The 15,000-nt window shown below is 45.0% G+C and overlaps 2 protein-coding genes across 2 annotated transcripts in view; one reads left to right on the plus strand and one right to left on the minus strand.

Annotated features, from left to right (window-relative positions):
• LOC138355220 (uncharacterized) overlaps positions 1-697 on the minus strand; it is a 1,428-nt gene extending 731 nt beyond the window's left edge. The window contains exon 1 of the mRNA XM_069310080.1: positions 1-697. This exon is cut by the window's left edge and continues 731 nt beyond it. Within this exon, the coding sequence (XP_069166181.1) occupies positions 1-697 (697 nt within the window).
• The window catches only part of LOC123752963 (uncharacterized), a 496,752-nt gene that overhangs the window by 71,071 nt on the left and 410,681 nt on the right, over positions 1-15,000 (plus strand). The window lies entirely within an intron of this gene.

The following is a 15,000-nucleotide window of genomic DNA, read 5'->3' on the forward strand; positions in this document are numbered from 1 at the left end:
ACAGTTGACGTGGCAACACTGGATTATGACACAGTTGATGTGGCACCACTGATTGTGACACAGTTGACGTGGCACCACTGGATTGTGACACAGTTGACGTGGCACCACTGATTGTGACACAGTTGACGTGGCACCACTGGATTGTGACACAGTTGACGTGGCAACACTGGATTGTGACACAGTTGACATGGCACCACTGGATTGTGACACAGTTGACGTGGCACCACTGGATTGTGACACAGTTGACGTGGCACCACTGATTGTGACACAGTTGACGTGGCACCACTGATTGTGACACAGTTGACGTGGCACCACTGGATTGTGACACAGTTGACGTGGCAACACTGGACTGTGACACAGTTGACGTGGCAACACTGGATTGTGACACAGTTGACGTGGCAACACTGGATTGTGACACAGTTGACGTGGCACCACTAGATTGTGACACAGTTGACGTGGCAACACTGGATTGTGACACAGTTGACGTGGCACCACTGGATTGTGACACAGTTGACGTGGCACCACTGGATTGTGACACAGTTGACGTGGCAACACTGGATTGTAACACAGTTGACGTGGCAACACTGGATTGTGACACAGTTGACGTGGCACCACTGGATTGTGACACAGTTGACGTGGCACCTCTGGATTGTGACACAGTTGACGTGGCAACACTGGACTGTGACACAGTTGACATGGCAACACTGGATTGTGACACAGTTGACGTGGCACCACTGGATTGTGACACAGCTGACGTGGCACCCCTGGATTGTGACACAGTTGATGTGGCAACACTGGATTGTGACACAGTTGACGTGGCAACACTGGATTGTGACACAGTTGACGTGACACCCCTGGATTGTGACACAGTTGACGTGGCAACACTGGATTGTGACACAGCTGACGTGGCACCACTGGATTGTGACACAGTTGACGTGGCACCACTGGATTGTGACACAGTTGACGTGGCAACACTGGACTGTGACACAGTTGACGTGGCAACACTGGATTGTGACACAGTTGACGTGGCAACACTGGAATGTGACACAGCTGACGTGGCAACACAGAACTAGGCAGAACAAAGCCCTGACAAACACACCTTGCAAAACCATGTTTAATGTGTTGCAAATTTTAATTGCAACACATTAAAAATACGAATGTTTAAATTGTTATGTAATTTAATTGTGCATATTTTTGTTTCTCATATATATGCGTATTTTTGTAATGTCATGTGAGGCTCATGTCTCCGAACTACTTATTTTAAACGACTGTAAACCACCCAATTACAAACAAAAGCTGGGAAATGTGAGACGAAAGGGTAGTTAACAACAGCAGCGTCAATTTCAACAATTTCAACATTTACCAACATAACAAATACAAAATTTAACACCAACAATACATCAAATTAATTTTTTTCCCTAATGAGAACATACTTTTCTATCACCCTGTATAGGAGTGAGTCTGGTTAGCAATGTATCATCATTCAAGGGTTCGAAACCCTTCAATCAGGCTTCAGAGCGTCCACACACCTGATCAGGAAGGCCAATCAGATCCCCAAACGACCCCAATTCATCTAGGCGCCAATAGGCCTTCAGGAGTACAGGATTTCACCTTGAAACGACCTACTCTGACCTTCTTGCAAACGGAAAAACCCGGCGCCCTAGACGAGGGGCCAGATTCACGAAAGCACTTACGCAAGCACTTACGAACGTGTCCATCTTTCCTCAATCTTTGACGGCTTTAGTTGCATTTATTAAACAGTTTACAAGCATGAAAACTTGCCAATCAACTGTTGTTATTGTTATAAACAGCCTCCTGGTGCTTCGGGGCTCATTAACTGTTTAATAATTGTAAACAAAGCCGCCAAAGCTTATGAAAAGATGTACAGGTTCGTAAGTGTTTGCGTAACTGCTTTCGTGAATCTGGCCCCAGGCCTCTTGCGGTGAATTAGTCTCGTTCGAAGCTTCGGGAAGGTTCAGCATCTCATTGGCTGCTTCATGGGATTAAATCCTGAGTGTGATGGGTCGAGGGAAAAGTATTGAATGCGATAAAGTTCTTATGAGATTAAATTTTGAACGTGAAAGTGGTTCTTAAGTTCTCAATTTTGACATAAAAGTGGTTCTTAGGTTCTAAATTTGAACATAAAAGTGGTTCTTAAGTTCTAAATTTGAACATAAAAGTGGTTCTCAAGTTCTTAATTTGAACGTGAAAGTGGTTCTCGCATACCTTGAGGTATATACATCCATATATATATGTATATGAATATGTAGCACATACATATATATATGTTGCTCTAATACACACACACACACATACACACTCATATAAATATGTGTGTATGTGTATGTGTATGATTGATTGGGTCTATCCCCTATACCCCCATGAACGTACCCTATGAACAAATCCACAAGGGCCGTGATGAGGATTCGAACCTACATCCGGGATGATCCCAGACGCGTCTTAAGTCGTCTGCGCCACGACAAGATCTGAAGACCCCCTCCAAGTGGGGGTGACACGGTCAAAGGAGGGCTAACGACCTTCGTGGGGTAGTTAGGAGCAGTTACAAGCCCTCATTAGCCCTCAAGGGCTGACTAGGGCACTCCTGAGGCACTGGTGGCATCTGGTGCCATCTTCGCTCTGCTAATTCCTCGACGAATCGCCCGTTCGACTCCTCTGTAAACTGCTTAGTAATATTTTACAAGATGTTTTATTTATCTTGGTTTACCTTAGTATATATTTAATATTTATGTACCCATCCCCTGGACGTCTAGGCCACCAGTACCCCACCCCTGGTCGTTCATACCACCAGTATATACCTACTATTGTAACTTTTTTCATCAGTATTAAATGAGAAGACTTGAGCTATGATTTTGCTTGTTGACTGCGCGGCGCGCGGTGTCCGGTGATCACTTTTATTAGTTAACTTGCCCTCCGTGCCGCCACCACCTCCAGTACTTGTTGATTTAAAGCTTCAAGGAAAGCTTCTGCCGGTAGGGGAAGGTAGGGAGGACGAGGGGACGAGGGAGTGGGGAATGGTGGGGAGGACGAGGGGACAAGGGTGGTTGTAGTGGGGGTTCTGGGAGTTTGTCTACTCCCCTAGCTTGGCCCGAGGCCCCTTTGGGATGATGTGTTTCTCTCTCTCTCTCTCTCTCTCTCTCTCTCTCTCTCTCTCTCTCTCTCTCTCTCTCTCTCTCTCTCTCTCTCTCTCTCTCTCTCTCTCTCTCTCCCCTGGTCGACCTCCCCCCCTCCACAACCTGCTAGTGAGAGCGAGGCGCTGAGAGCCAATGACAATAGTTAGTGTAGTTAAGAGTTTCATTATGAACAAACTTGTGGACGCCCCTGGCACTGTGTTGTCCCTCTAACACACTCTTGCACTCAGGCACTCTCCTTGTTGTTGTTGTACTCCTGCACTCTCTTGAACACTGTGAGGGGTCGGCCAGTTATGTCCCTTATGTGTAGTGGAAGCGTGTTGAACAGTCTCGGGCCTCTGATGTTGATAGTTCTCTCTTGAACACTGTGAGGGGTCGGCCAGTTATGTCCCTTATGTGTAATGGAAGCGTGTTGAACAGTCTCGGGCCTCTGATGTTGATAGTTCTCTCTTGAACACTGTGAGGGGTCGGCCAGTTATGCCCCTTATGTGTAATGGAAGCGTGTTGAACAGTCTCGGGCCTCTGATGTTGATAGTTCTCTCTTGAACACTCTGAGGGGTCGGCCAGTTATGTCCCTTATGTGTAGTGGAAGCGTGTTGAACAGTCTCGGGCCTCTGATGTTGATAGTTCTCTCTTGAACACTGTGAGGGGTCGGCCAGTTATGTCCCTTATGTGTAGTGGAAGCGTGTTGAACAGTCTCTGGCCTCTGATGTTGATAGTTCTCTCTTGAACACTGTGAGGGGTTGGCCAGTTATGTCCCTTATGTGTAGTGGAGGCGTGTTGAACAGTCTCGGGCCTCTGATGTTGATAGTTCTCTCTTGAACACTGTGAGGGTCGGCCAGTTATGCCCCTTATGTGTAGTGAAAGCGTGTTGAACAGTCTCGGGCCTCTGATGTTGATAGTTCTCTCTTGAACACTGTGAGGGGTCGGCCAGTTATGTCCCTTATGTGTAGTGGAAGCGTGTTGAACAGTCTCGGGCCTCTGATGTTGATAGTTCTCTCTTGAACACTGTGAGGGGTCGGCCAGTTATGTCCCTTATGTGTAGTGGAAGCGTGTTGAACAGTCTCGGGCCTCTGATGGTGATAGTTCTCTCTTGAACACTGTGAGGGGTCGGCCAGTTATGTCCCTTATGTGTAATGGAAGCGTGTTGAACAGTCTCGGGCCTCTGATGTTGATAGTTCTCTCTTGAACACTGTGAGGGGTCGGCCAGTTATGCCCCTTATGTGTAATGGAAGCGTGTTGAACAGTCTCGGGCCTCTGATGTTGATAGTTCTCTCTTGAACACTCTGAGGGGTCGGCCAGTTATGTCCCTTATGTGTAGTGGAAGCGTGTTGAACAGTCTCGGGCCTCTGATGTTGATAGTTCTCTCTTGAACACTGTGAGGGGTCGGCCAGTTATGTCCCTTATGTGTAGTGGAAGCGTGTTGAACAGTCTCTGGCCTCTGATGTTGATAGTTCTCTCTTGAACACTGTGAGGGGTCGGCCAGTTATGTCCCTTATGTGTAGTGGAAGCGTGTTGAACAGTCTCGGGCCTCTGATGTTGATAGTTCTCTCTTGAACACTGTGAGGGGTCGGCCAGTTATGTCCCTTATGTGTAGTGGAAGCGTGTTGAACAGTCTCGGGCCTCTGATGGTGATAGTTCTCTCTTGAACACTGTGAGGGGTCGGCCAGTTATGTCCCTTATGTGTAATGGAAGTGTGTTGAACAGTCTCGGGCCTCTGATGTTTATAGTTCTCTGTTGAACACTGTGAGGGGTTGGCCAGTTATGTCCCTTATGTGTAGTGGAAGCGTGTTGAACAGTCTCGGACCTCTGATGTTGATAGTTCTCTCTTGAACACTGTGAGGGGTCGGCCAGTTATGTCCCTTATGTGTAGTGGAAGCGTGTTTAACAGTCTCAGGCCTCTGATGTTGATAGTTCTCTCTTGAACAATGTGAGGGGTCGGCCAGTTATGTCCCTTATGTGTAGTGGAAGCGTGTTGAACAGTCTCGGGCCACTGATGTTGATAGTTCTCTCTTGAACACTGTGAGGGGTCGGCCAGTTATGTCCCTTATGTGTAGTGGAAGCGTGTTGAACAGTCTCGGGCCTCTGATGTTGATAGTTCTCTCATGAACACTGTGAGGGGTCGGCCAGTTATGTCCCTTATGTGTAGTAGAAGCGTGTTGAACAGTCTCGGGCCTCTGATGTTGATAGAGTTCTCTCTCAGAGTACCTGTACCACCTCTGCTTTTCAACGGAGGTATTCTGCACATCCTGCCATGCCTTCTGGTCTCATGGGATGTTATTTCTGTGTGCAGGTTTGGGACCAGCCCCTCTACTATTTTCCACGTGTAAATTATTATGTATCTCTCCCGCCTGCGCTCAAGAGAATACAGATTTAGGCTTTTTAGTCGGTCTCAACAGTTTAGATGTTTTACTGAATGGATTCTAGCAGTAAAGGTTCTCTGCACGCTCTCCAGGTCAGCAATTTCTCCAGCTTTGAAAGGGGCTGTCATTGTGCAGCAGTACTCCACTCTAGAGAGCACTAGCGTCTTGAAAAGTATCATCATCGGTATAGCATCTCTAGTGTGAAAAGTTCTTGTTATCCAACCTGTCATTTTTCTTGCAGTTGTGACGGCTACTTTATTGTGTTCTTTAAAGGTAAGGTCTTCCGACATGAGTACACCCAGATTCTTAACATTGCCTTTTCGTTCTATGTAATGATTTGCCTGAGTTTTGTACGTGGTTTCCGTTTTTATATTTTCAATTTTTCCGTAGCGCATGAGCTGGAACTTATCTTCGTTAAACATCATATTATTTTCTGTTGCCCATAGAAAGATCTGATTTACATCTGATTGGAGGTTTGCTGTGTCCTCTATGTTGCCTACTCTCATAAAGATCCTATTGTCATCTGCAAGGATGATACAGTGCTATAGGTTGTGTTCTGGTCTATGTCCGATATGAGGAAATTGTAGATCAATCTGCCTATTTTTCCGGTAATTCCTTTTGAACGCATTTTATGTGCAATAACACCATGGTCACATTCGTCAAAAGATTTTGCGAAATCTGTGTAAATTACATCAGCGTTTTGTTTGTCTTCCATAGCATCTAATGCCATATCATAGTGGTCCAGCAACTGCGACAGGCAAGAGCGCCCTGTTCTGAAACCATGTTGTCCGGAGTTATGGAGATGCTGTGATTCCATGTATCTTGTGATCTTACTTCTTAGCACTCTCTCAAAGATATTTATGATGTGCGATGTTAGTGCTATCGGTCTGTAATTTTTTGCCTCTGCCTTATTACCTCCTTTATGGAGTGGTGCTATCTCTGCTGTTTTTAGTATGTCTGGGATAACGCCAGTATCTAGGCTTTGTCTCCAAAGAATGTGAAAGGCCTGTGGTTGAGAGGTAGTTCTTATTGTGCGAAACTAAACCCATAAATTAAAATCCTTTTTGGAGAGTGGGGTCAGCACTGCAGGACGAGCAAGGAGTGTATTGGGTCATCTTGCAGAGCGAGAGGAGGCAGTTAGCAGCATTGATCAGTGATCCGTCAGTCAATACCAGGCTCTGCAGTGCTACACTTAACCTGATAGAGAAGGTGCACTGTGAGATCAGCCGTTGGGGTTTATTAATGTTTCTAGGGAATTGTGGTGTGTTTTTGCTGGGCCTCTCTCTCTCTCTCTCTCTCTCTCTCTCTCTCTCTCTCTCTCTCTCTCTCTCTCTCTCTCTCTCTCTCTCTCTCTCTCCCTCTCTCTCTCTCTCTCTCTCTCTCTCTCTCTCTCTCTCTCTCTCTCTCTCTCTCTCTCTCTCTCTCTCTCTCTCTCTCTCTCTCTCTCTCTCTCTCTCTCTCTCTCTCCCTCTCTCCCTCTCCCTCTCTCTCTCTCCCTCTCTCTCTCACCCTCTCTCTCTCTCTCTCTCTCTCTCTCTCTCTCTCTCTCTCTCTCTCTCTCTCTCTCTCTCTCTCTCTCTCTCTCTCTCTCTCTCTCTCTCTCTCTCTCTCTCTCTCTCTCTCTCTCTCTCTCTCTCTCTCTCTCTCTCTCTCTCTCTCTCTCTCTCTCTTATTCTCACTGTCTGTCTGCCTGTCCTCTGTCTCATCACCAAGTGTCTCAAGGCTGTCAACAGCTGCTTGAGTCAATATCATGACTCACATTTTCTCATGAAGGATGAATAACGTGTTATTCAGAAAGGTGAATGATCATATAAAAATTGTGCTGCAGTTTTCTATTTTTTTACCGTCATTTGTATCTTTTTATTTTCTTTTCTAAGCGATTCACGACGTTAGTTTTATTCTGTTCCATCCATCCCACATCCGTCCCATCCCTAGTCCTTTTCCTGGCCCCTTCTCAGTGCTATATTGTCGTAATGGCTTAGTGCTTTCCCCCTGGTAATTCCCTTTCCTTTCCTCAAAATCAGAAAAAATGTTTTTGATTCAGATTGTAAACAGTTTTTAATTTCACAACTGTGTCCTTTTGACTGCTTTTGCAGTCCGTCTAATTCTAAGTTAACCGTCTGTCTGTCAAACTAAAATGCTTCTGAAATGGATTCTAAATCTAAACAATAGATATGTTCTTCAACTTCGAAACATACTCTTCAGTCTGTAAGTTTATGACTCTGTGAATCAAAGTTCGTGAGTCTGTGAATCTATGAGTTTATGAGCCTGAATAAATTCGTGAGTCTGTGAGTCTGAGCTTAGGAATTTGTGAGTCTATGCACTTGAGTGTCTGAATCTGTGTCTATGGGGGTTCTGAGTCCATGAATTTGATTTTGTGAATCTCAAATAGAATCTAATAGACAGCTGTAGAGAGAACTTTGAGAACAAGAAACAGTTAGAAATGTCAGCTTACAGAGTGCCCGTTATGAAGGTTATCTTGAGGTTATCTTGAGATGATTTCGGGGCTTTTTAGTGTCCCCGCGGCCCGGTCCTCGACCAGGCCTCCACCCCCCAGGAAGCAGCCCGTGACAACTGACTAACACCCAGGTACCTATTTTACTGCTAGGTAACAGGGCAGTTAAGGGCATGAAGGGCAGCTTATTGAAGAAAGTTTCAAAGGGCAGCTTACTGAGATGCAGCTATGGATTAAGCTTTTGCAGCTGCATTGTCTGGTAATCGTCACATTAGTTTCATCTAACTATGCAGGTTGGAGTTTGGCATAAGAACTCAACTTTGTTCAACATTATTGACCTTAAATACTCTAATTAGCTTGGTACTGTCTTAGCCTGTTAATTGGTCCTGTCTCAGCCTGTCACTTGCTACTGTTCCAGCCTGTCACTTGCTCCTGTCTCAGCCTGTCACTTGCTCCTGTCTCAGCCTGTCACTTGCTCCTGTCTCAGCCTGTCACTTGCTCCTGTCCCAGCCTGTCACTTGCTCCTGTCTCAGCCTGTCACTTGCTCCTGTCTCAGCCTGTCACTTGCTCCTGTCCCAGCCTGCAAAACGGGTGATTTCCTCCACCTGCATATATGTTGCATCTCTTGTTCTCTAACCACCTACGAAAAGATAAGTTATCTCCCTGATATCTTCGTTATCTTCATCTTCCAAGGAACTCAAATGAAAGACTATATTCATAAATGCTTCAACATTTGAAATTATGAAATTTAACATAAAAATTAAACTACATTAATTATAACTACATTACATTGTAGATTATATGTAGATTATTATATGTAGATTATATATTATATGTAAAATATATGTAGACTATATGTAGATTATAACTACATTACATTGATTAATTAACTACAATTAATTAAGTCAGTCACAATATTCGATATCTTAACAGATTCTGGGCTATCTTCTCAAGTAATTCACCAATGACGTGCATATAGCACAACTGCATAGCAAAAGATATCTTCAATTGTTCCAATGTATCCTTTATGCCAGAGTCTTCCGGTTAACAGCTTCATACATGACACAGTCATGTATGAAGAATGTCTCCTTCTGCACTAACATGTTGGCTATCTTGATGGAAGAGACTGACAGTGTTGGCTATCTTGATTGGAGAGATTGACAATGTTGGCTATCTTGATGGGAAAGACTGACATGTCTTGATGGGAAAGACTGACAATGTCCTCATTGTTCCAGTCGCTCCTCTTGCTGTAAATGACAGACTCGTTTCGTCTGCATTTAAAACAACGTAAGCTTAGGTCAATTTCCAAGAGCGAGAGGCAATTCGTACCCTGAACGACCAGCCCTTGAAGCGAACGAGTCGTAGTTTTGAGAGGTGGTCGTAGTTATGAGAGGTGGTCGTTGTGAATCTTGAGAGACGCTGAGTCTCTCTCTCTCTCTCGTTAGTGACCGACCAGCAGCAATTAGGTCGTTAACTCGCCTGTGTACAGAGAGATATTTTGATTGTTATGGAGTGGTTTGACCTGTCTCTTATAAGGTGATACGAAGTCTCATGATCATTCCTGATTGGACAGCACGTCATGGGGGGTTGGGGTGGGGGGGGGGGTGGATGGGGGGAGGGGGGGGTGACAGCTGGCAACCCGCATGGTATGGGTGTATTGTGGTCAGTGGTTTTCTCTGTCTGTCTGTCTGTCTGTCTGTCTGTCTGTCTGTCTGTCTGTCTGGCTGTCTGTCTGGCTGTCTCTCTGTCTGTCTGTCTGTCTGTCTGTCTCTCTCTCTCTCTCTCTCTCTCTCTCTCTCTCTCTCTCTCTCTCTCTCTCTCTCTCTCTCTCTCTCTCTCTCTCTCTCTTTCTCTCTCTCTCTGTCTCTGTCTCTGTCTCTGTCTGTCTCTCTCTCTCTGTCTCTGTCTCTGTCTCTGTCTCTGTCTCTCTCTCTCTCTCTCTCTCTCTCTCTCTCTCTCTCTCTCTCTCTCTCTCTCTCTCTCTCTCTCTCTCTCTCTCTCTCTCTCTCTCTCTCTCTCTCTCTCTCTCTCTCTCTCTCTCTCTCTCTCTCTCTCTCTCTCTCTCTCTCTCTCTCTCTCTCTCTCTGAGTGTGGGGCGGTGAACATGACACTGTTAGGAGGAACAGTGAACAGAATGGTGAACATCATAGCAGGGAACGTGGCAGAACCTCCAAATGAACAGAAGAGAGTGGAGCAGACATGTGTAGTGAACAAGACAGCAGACAGCAGCTGAGAGCAGCTGAGAGCAGCCGCAGCGGTAGGCGTGTGTGTGTGTGTGGAGGAGAGAGAGAGAGAGACTACAGTCAGCTGCACCGGATCATTACTTTTAAAGCCAAACCCAGCCTCGAACCCCCAGCTGCATGGCTCTTCCAGTCTGCTGCTGCTGGAAGTCTAGGGTTCCACCCAGGGTTCCAGGTAGCTGTCAGGTCAAAGGGAGGGTTCCAGGAAGCTGTTCTGGAACCCAAGGGGGGGGGGGTTCCAGGAAGCTGTTCCAGTGAGGGTGTGAAGCTGCTGTTATGATGGTTCCAAACATCAGCTTGGCAGAATTGTTCCACTTAACTCCTGAGCTGGAACTCAACAGAGGACTGGAACAATTCCACTCCTTTGTACGGTTTCATAAACTGCTTCCCTGTTTCAAAACCTATATCTAAATACACTTTTCTCTGGCTAATTACTCATTAGCGTGAAGCCTGTGATTAGTGCTGGATGAAATACTTCATACTGTCTGAAATTATATTATAAACATCTTATCTCATGGTTAAAGATAGCGATGTTTTTATGGAATTCAAATGATACAATTGCAGAGGTTGCATATATTGCTATATCTCATCCTGGCATCCAGTCCTGACCAAAGGTGACTGCATATCCTGATGCCATAATGCCATACTTCATTCTGGCATCCAGTCCTGACCAAAGGTGACTGCATATCCTGAAGCCATAATGCCATACTTCATCCTGGCATCCAGTCCTGACCAAAGGTGACTGCATATCCTGATGTAATATTGCCATATTTCATCCTGGCATACTCATAAGAGCTAAAAGACCTTTTCTAAATAGACAGAGACTTTGATACCTTGCCTGCGCTTAGACCTAGACCTCGCAAAACAGCACCGGATAAAGACAGTATCTTTATTAAGTTCTCTCTTTGCCCACCGCCTTATTCATTGATTTATTGGCATGCTATTTCCATTATTTACCCTTTATTGTCCCCATTCCATATGTGTATTCCATATGTGTATTTAAGAGAGGTTTGCAATTTGTGTTCCCTTGAATTTCGATAACTTGTTTCTTTTCGTAATCTCGGAAAACTCGGAGACTCGGAAAAAGTTAGAAGCATAGAAAGCTTATTCTATAAGATCAAAATGGCAAACAATGCAGTTATATAGAAATTGAGGTAATTTGTACATAGTTATTTGTTAAAGGTTGTCGAGTTCCTCCAGCTCCTCAGATGGCGGGCAGGAACCCTGAATGCAGTGTGTGTTCCACCTTTGTACCGCCACGCTGAGGCGCTGGGATAGGAAGATAGCTGCTTTAGGGTCTTTTGTTGTTTCGATTAGCTTAGAACCTAGATTATTATTAAAAATGCTATAGTGGCTCTCTTGGCCGAGGCTCCAAGTGTCTTAGATGCAATAGTGAGAAAATTGCATTGAGTTGAGCGATATCTTCACCTAATTCTTAATTCTCATGTTAAATTGTTACACTGCTGAAGTTTCTTTCTGAAATCTCTGTGATAAATTTATATTTCATGTTATAATCTTTGTCCTTCGTTCTGCTGGTTTTCATTTTATCTACTTTGTCAGTTCCTCAAAGTATCTTTAATGTTGTTATCATGTGTTCTCATTTCCTACACTTTCTAGCGTGGGAATAAAAGTTACATTCGTCTATTCTCGCACTTTAGCGCCATCAGAAAGGGAAAAGTTTCGTGTTTTTTTTTGCACCTTTTCTAATATAGTTTTTTTTTTTTGCTTTTTCAGGTGAGAGATAAATGCAGGAGCTGCATAGTCAATAGTTGATCTCAGGTAGGTTCCGTTCGCAGCTTCAGTTACGAATGTTGAACAATTGATTGTTAAGACGTGAGTGTTTTTATGTTTTTCTACGTGTATGTGTGTACTCACCTAATTGTACTCACCTAATTGTGCTTGCGGGGGTTGAGCTTTGGCTCTTTGGTCCCGCCTCTCAACTGTCAATCAACTGGTGTACAGATTCCTGAGCCTACTGGGCTCTATCATACCTACATTTGAAACTGTGTATGGAGTCAGCCTCCACCACATCACTTCCTAGTGCATTCCATTTATTAACTACTCTGACACTGAAAAAATTCTTTCTAACGTCTCTGTGGCTCATCTGGGTACTAAGTTTCCACCTGTGTCCCCTTGTTCGTGTCCCACCCGTGCTGAAGAGTTTGTCTTTGTCCACCCTGTCAATTCCCCTGAGAATTTTGTAGGTGGTTATCATGTCTCCCCTTACTCTTCTGTTTTCCAGGGATGTGAGGTTCAGCTCCTTTAGCCTTTCCTCGTAGCTCAATCCTCTCAGTTCCGGGACGAGCCTGGTGGCATACCGCTGAATCTTCTCTAACTTTGTCTTGTGTTTAACTAGGTATGGACTCCAGGCTGGAGCTGCATACTCCAGGATTGGTCTTACATAAGTGGTATACAGGGTTCTGAAAGATTCCTTACACAAGTTTCTGAAGGCAGTTCTTATGTTGGCCAGTCTAGCATATGCCGCTGATGATATTCTTTTGATGTGGGCCTCTGGGGACAGGTTCGGTGTGATATCAACCCCCAGATCCTTCTCTCTATTTGATTCTTGCAGGATTTCCCCTCCCAGATGATACCTTGTGTTCAGCCTCCTGCTCCCTTCGCCTAATTTCATCACCTTACACTTTCCAGAGTTGAACTTCAGCAGCCATTTTCTAGACCATTCCTCCAGTTTATCCAGGTCATCCTGTAGTCTCTGCCTATCTTCATCCGTCTTGATTCTTCTCATAATTTTTGCATCATCAGCAAACATCGAGAGGAATGAGTCTATACCCTCTGGAAGATCGTTCACATATATTAGAAACAGGATGGGTCCAAGTACTGAGCCCTGTGGGACTCCGCTGGTGACATCTCGCCACTCTGATGTCTTCCCCCTCACCGTTACTCGCTGTTTCCTGTTGCTTAAGTACTCCCTTATCCACTGGAGCACCTTCCCTTTTACTCCTGCCTGTTGCTCCAACTTTTTTAACAGCCTTTTATGGGGTACTGTGTCGAAGGCTTTTTGGCAATCCAGGAAAATGCAGTCGGCCCACCCTTCTCTTTCCTGCCTAATTTTCGTTGCCTGGTCATAAAATTCTATTAACCCTGTGAGGCACGATTTACCATCTCTGAACCCATGTTGGTGGTGCGTTACAAAGTTATTTCCCTCCAGATGCTCTACGAGCCTTTTCCTCACGATCTTCTCCAGCACCTTGCATGGTATACAAGTTAAGGAAACTGGCCTGTAATTCAGTGCCTCTTGCCTGTCACCCTTTTTGTATATTGGGACCACGTTAGCTGTCTTCCAACTTTCTGGTAAGTCTCCTGTTTCCAGTGACCTGTTATACACCATAGAGAGTGGCACACTTAGTGCTTCTGCACCTTCCTTTAGTATCCATGGTGAGATTCTATCAGGCCCAACAGCCTTTGTCACATCTAGCTCCAGCAGACACCTTTTGACCTCATCACTGGTGAGGTCAAATTCCTCCAAGGTTTCCAAGGTTGCCGCCTCCTCATTTAGTGCAGGGGCTTCTCCTTGTTCTATTGTGAAGACCTCCTGGAATCTCTTGTTGAGTTCTTCACACACCTCCTTGTCATTCTCTGTGTATCTGTTCTCCCCTTTCCGCAGCTTCATCACTTGTTCCTTCACTGCTGTTTTCCTCCTGATATGGCTGTGGAGCAGCTTTGGTTGGGTCTTGGCTTTACTCGCGATGTCATTTTCAAACTGTCTCTCTGCTTCCCTCCTCACTCTGATGTACTCATTTCTGGCCCTCTGGTACCTCTCCCTGCTCTCTGGTGTTCTGTTATTTCTGTAGTTTCTCCATGTTCTTTTACTCAGTTGTTTCGCTACCTTACATTCCTGGTTGAACCATGGGTTTTTCTGTTGTTTTTCGTTTTTCTCCTTTTGGACGGGGATAAACCTGTCTGCAGCTTCCTGGCACTTTTGGGTGACAATATCCATCATGACCTGCACATTCTTGTCTCTAAGTTCTGTTTCCCATGGTATTCCCATTAGGAAGTTCCTCATCTCGTCATATTTTCCTCTTCGGTAATTCAGTCTTTTCCCCTCCACTCCCATCCTTGGATAGGTTATCCCTACCTCCACCAAGTACTCAAAGGTCAGTACACTGTGGTCACTCATTCCTATGGGGGCTTCAACTTTGACTTCCCTTATTTCTGACTCATTTAGGGTGAATATTAAGTCGAGTCTAGCTGGTTCATCATTGCCTCTCATTCTTGTGGGTTCCTTGACATGCTGGCTCAGAAAATTCCTTGTTGCCACTTCCAAGAGTTTAGCTCGCCACGTATCTGCACCACCATGTGGGTCCCCATTCTCCCAGTCTATCTTTCCATGGTTGAAATCACCCATGATTAAGAGTCTTGAGCCATTCCTGCAGGCAACTGAAGCTGCTCTCTCTATTATATTAATAGTTGCCATGTTGTTCCTATCAAACTCCTGTCTAGGTCTTCTGTCATTTAGGGGAGGGTTGTAAATGACTGTCACTATTATCTTAGGTCCACCCATTGTTATAGTTCCTGTTATGTAATCTCTGAATCCGTCACAGCCCGGAATTTCCATCTCATCAAAACTCCAGTCCTTCCTTATCAGCAGGGCCACTCCTCCACCTCCTCTCCCTTCCCTCTCTTTCCTTACTATATAGTAGTCCTTTGGAAACACAGCATCTGTTATGACTCCTGACAATTTTGTTTCTGTTAGTCCTATTACATCAGGGTTTTCTTCTTGCACCCTTTCTGCCAGTTCACTTGCTTTATTGGTAATCCCATCAATGTTTGAG

The sequence above is a fragment of the Procambarus clarkii genome, chromosome 6 (genome assembly GCF_040958095.1).
Source record: "Procambarus clarkii isolate CNS0578487 chromosome 6, FALCON_Pclarkii_2.0, whole genome shotgun sequence".
In the NCBI taxonomy this organism is placed as follows: Eukaryota; Metazoa; Arthropoda; class Malacostraca; order Decapoda; family Cambaridae; genus Procambarus; species Procambarus clarkii.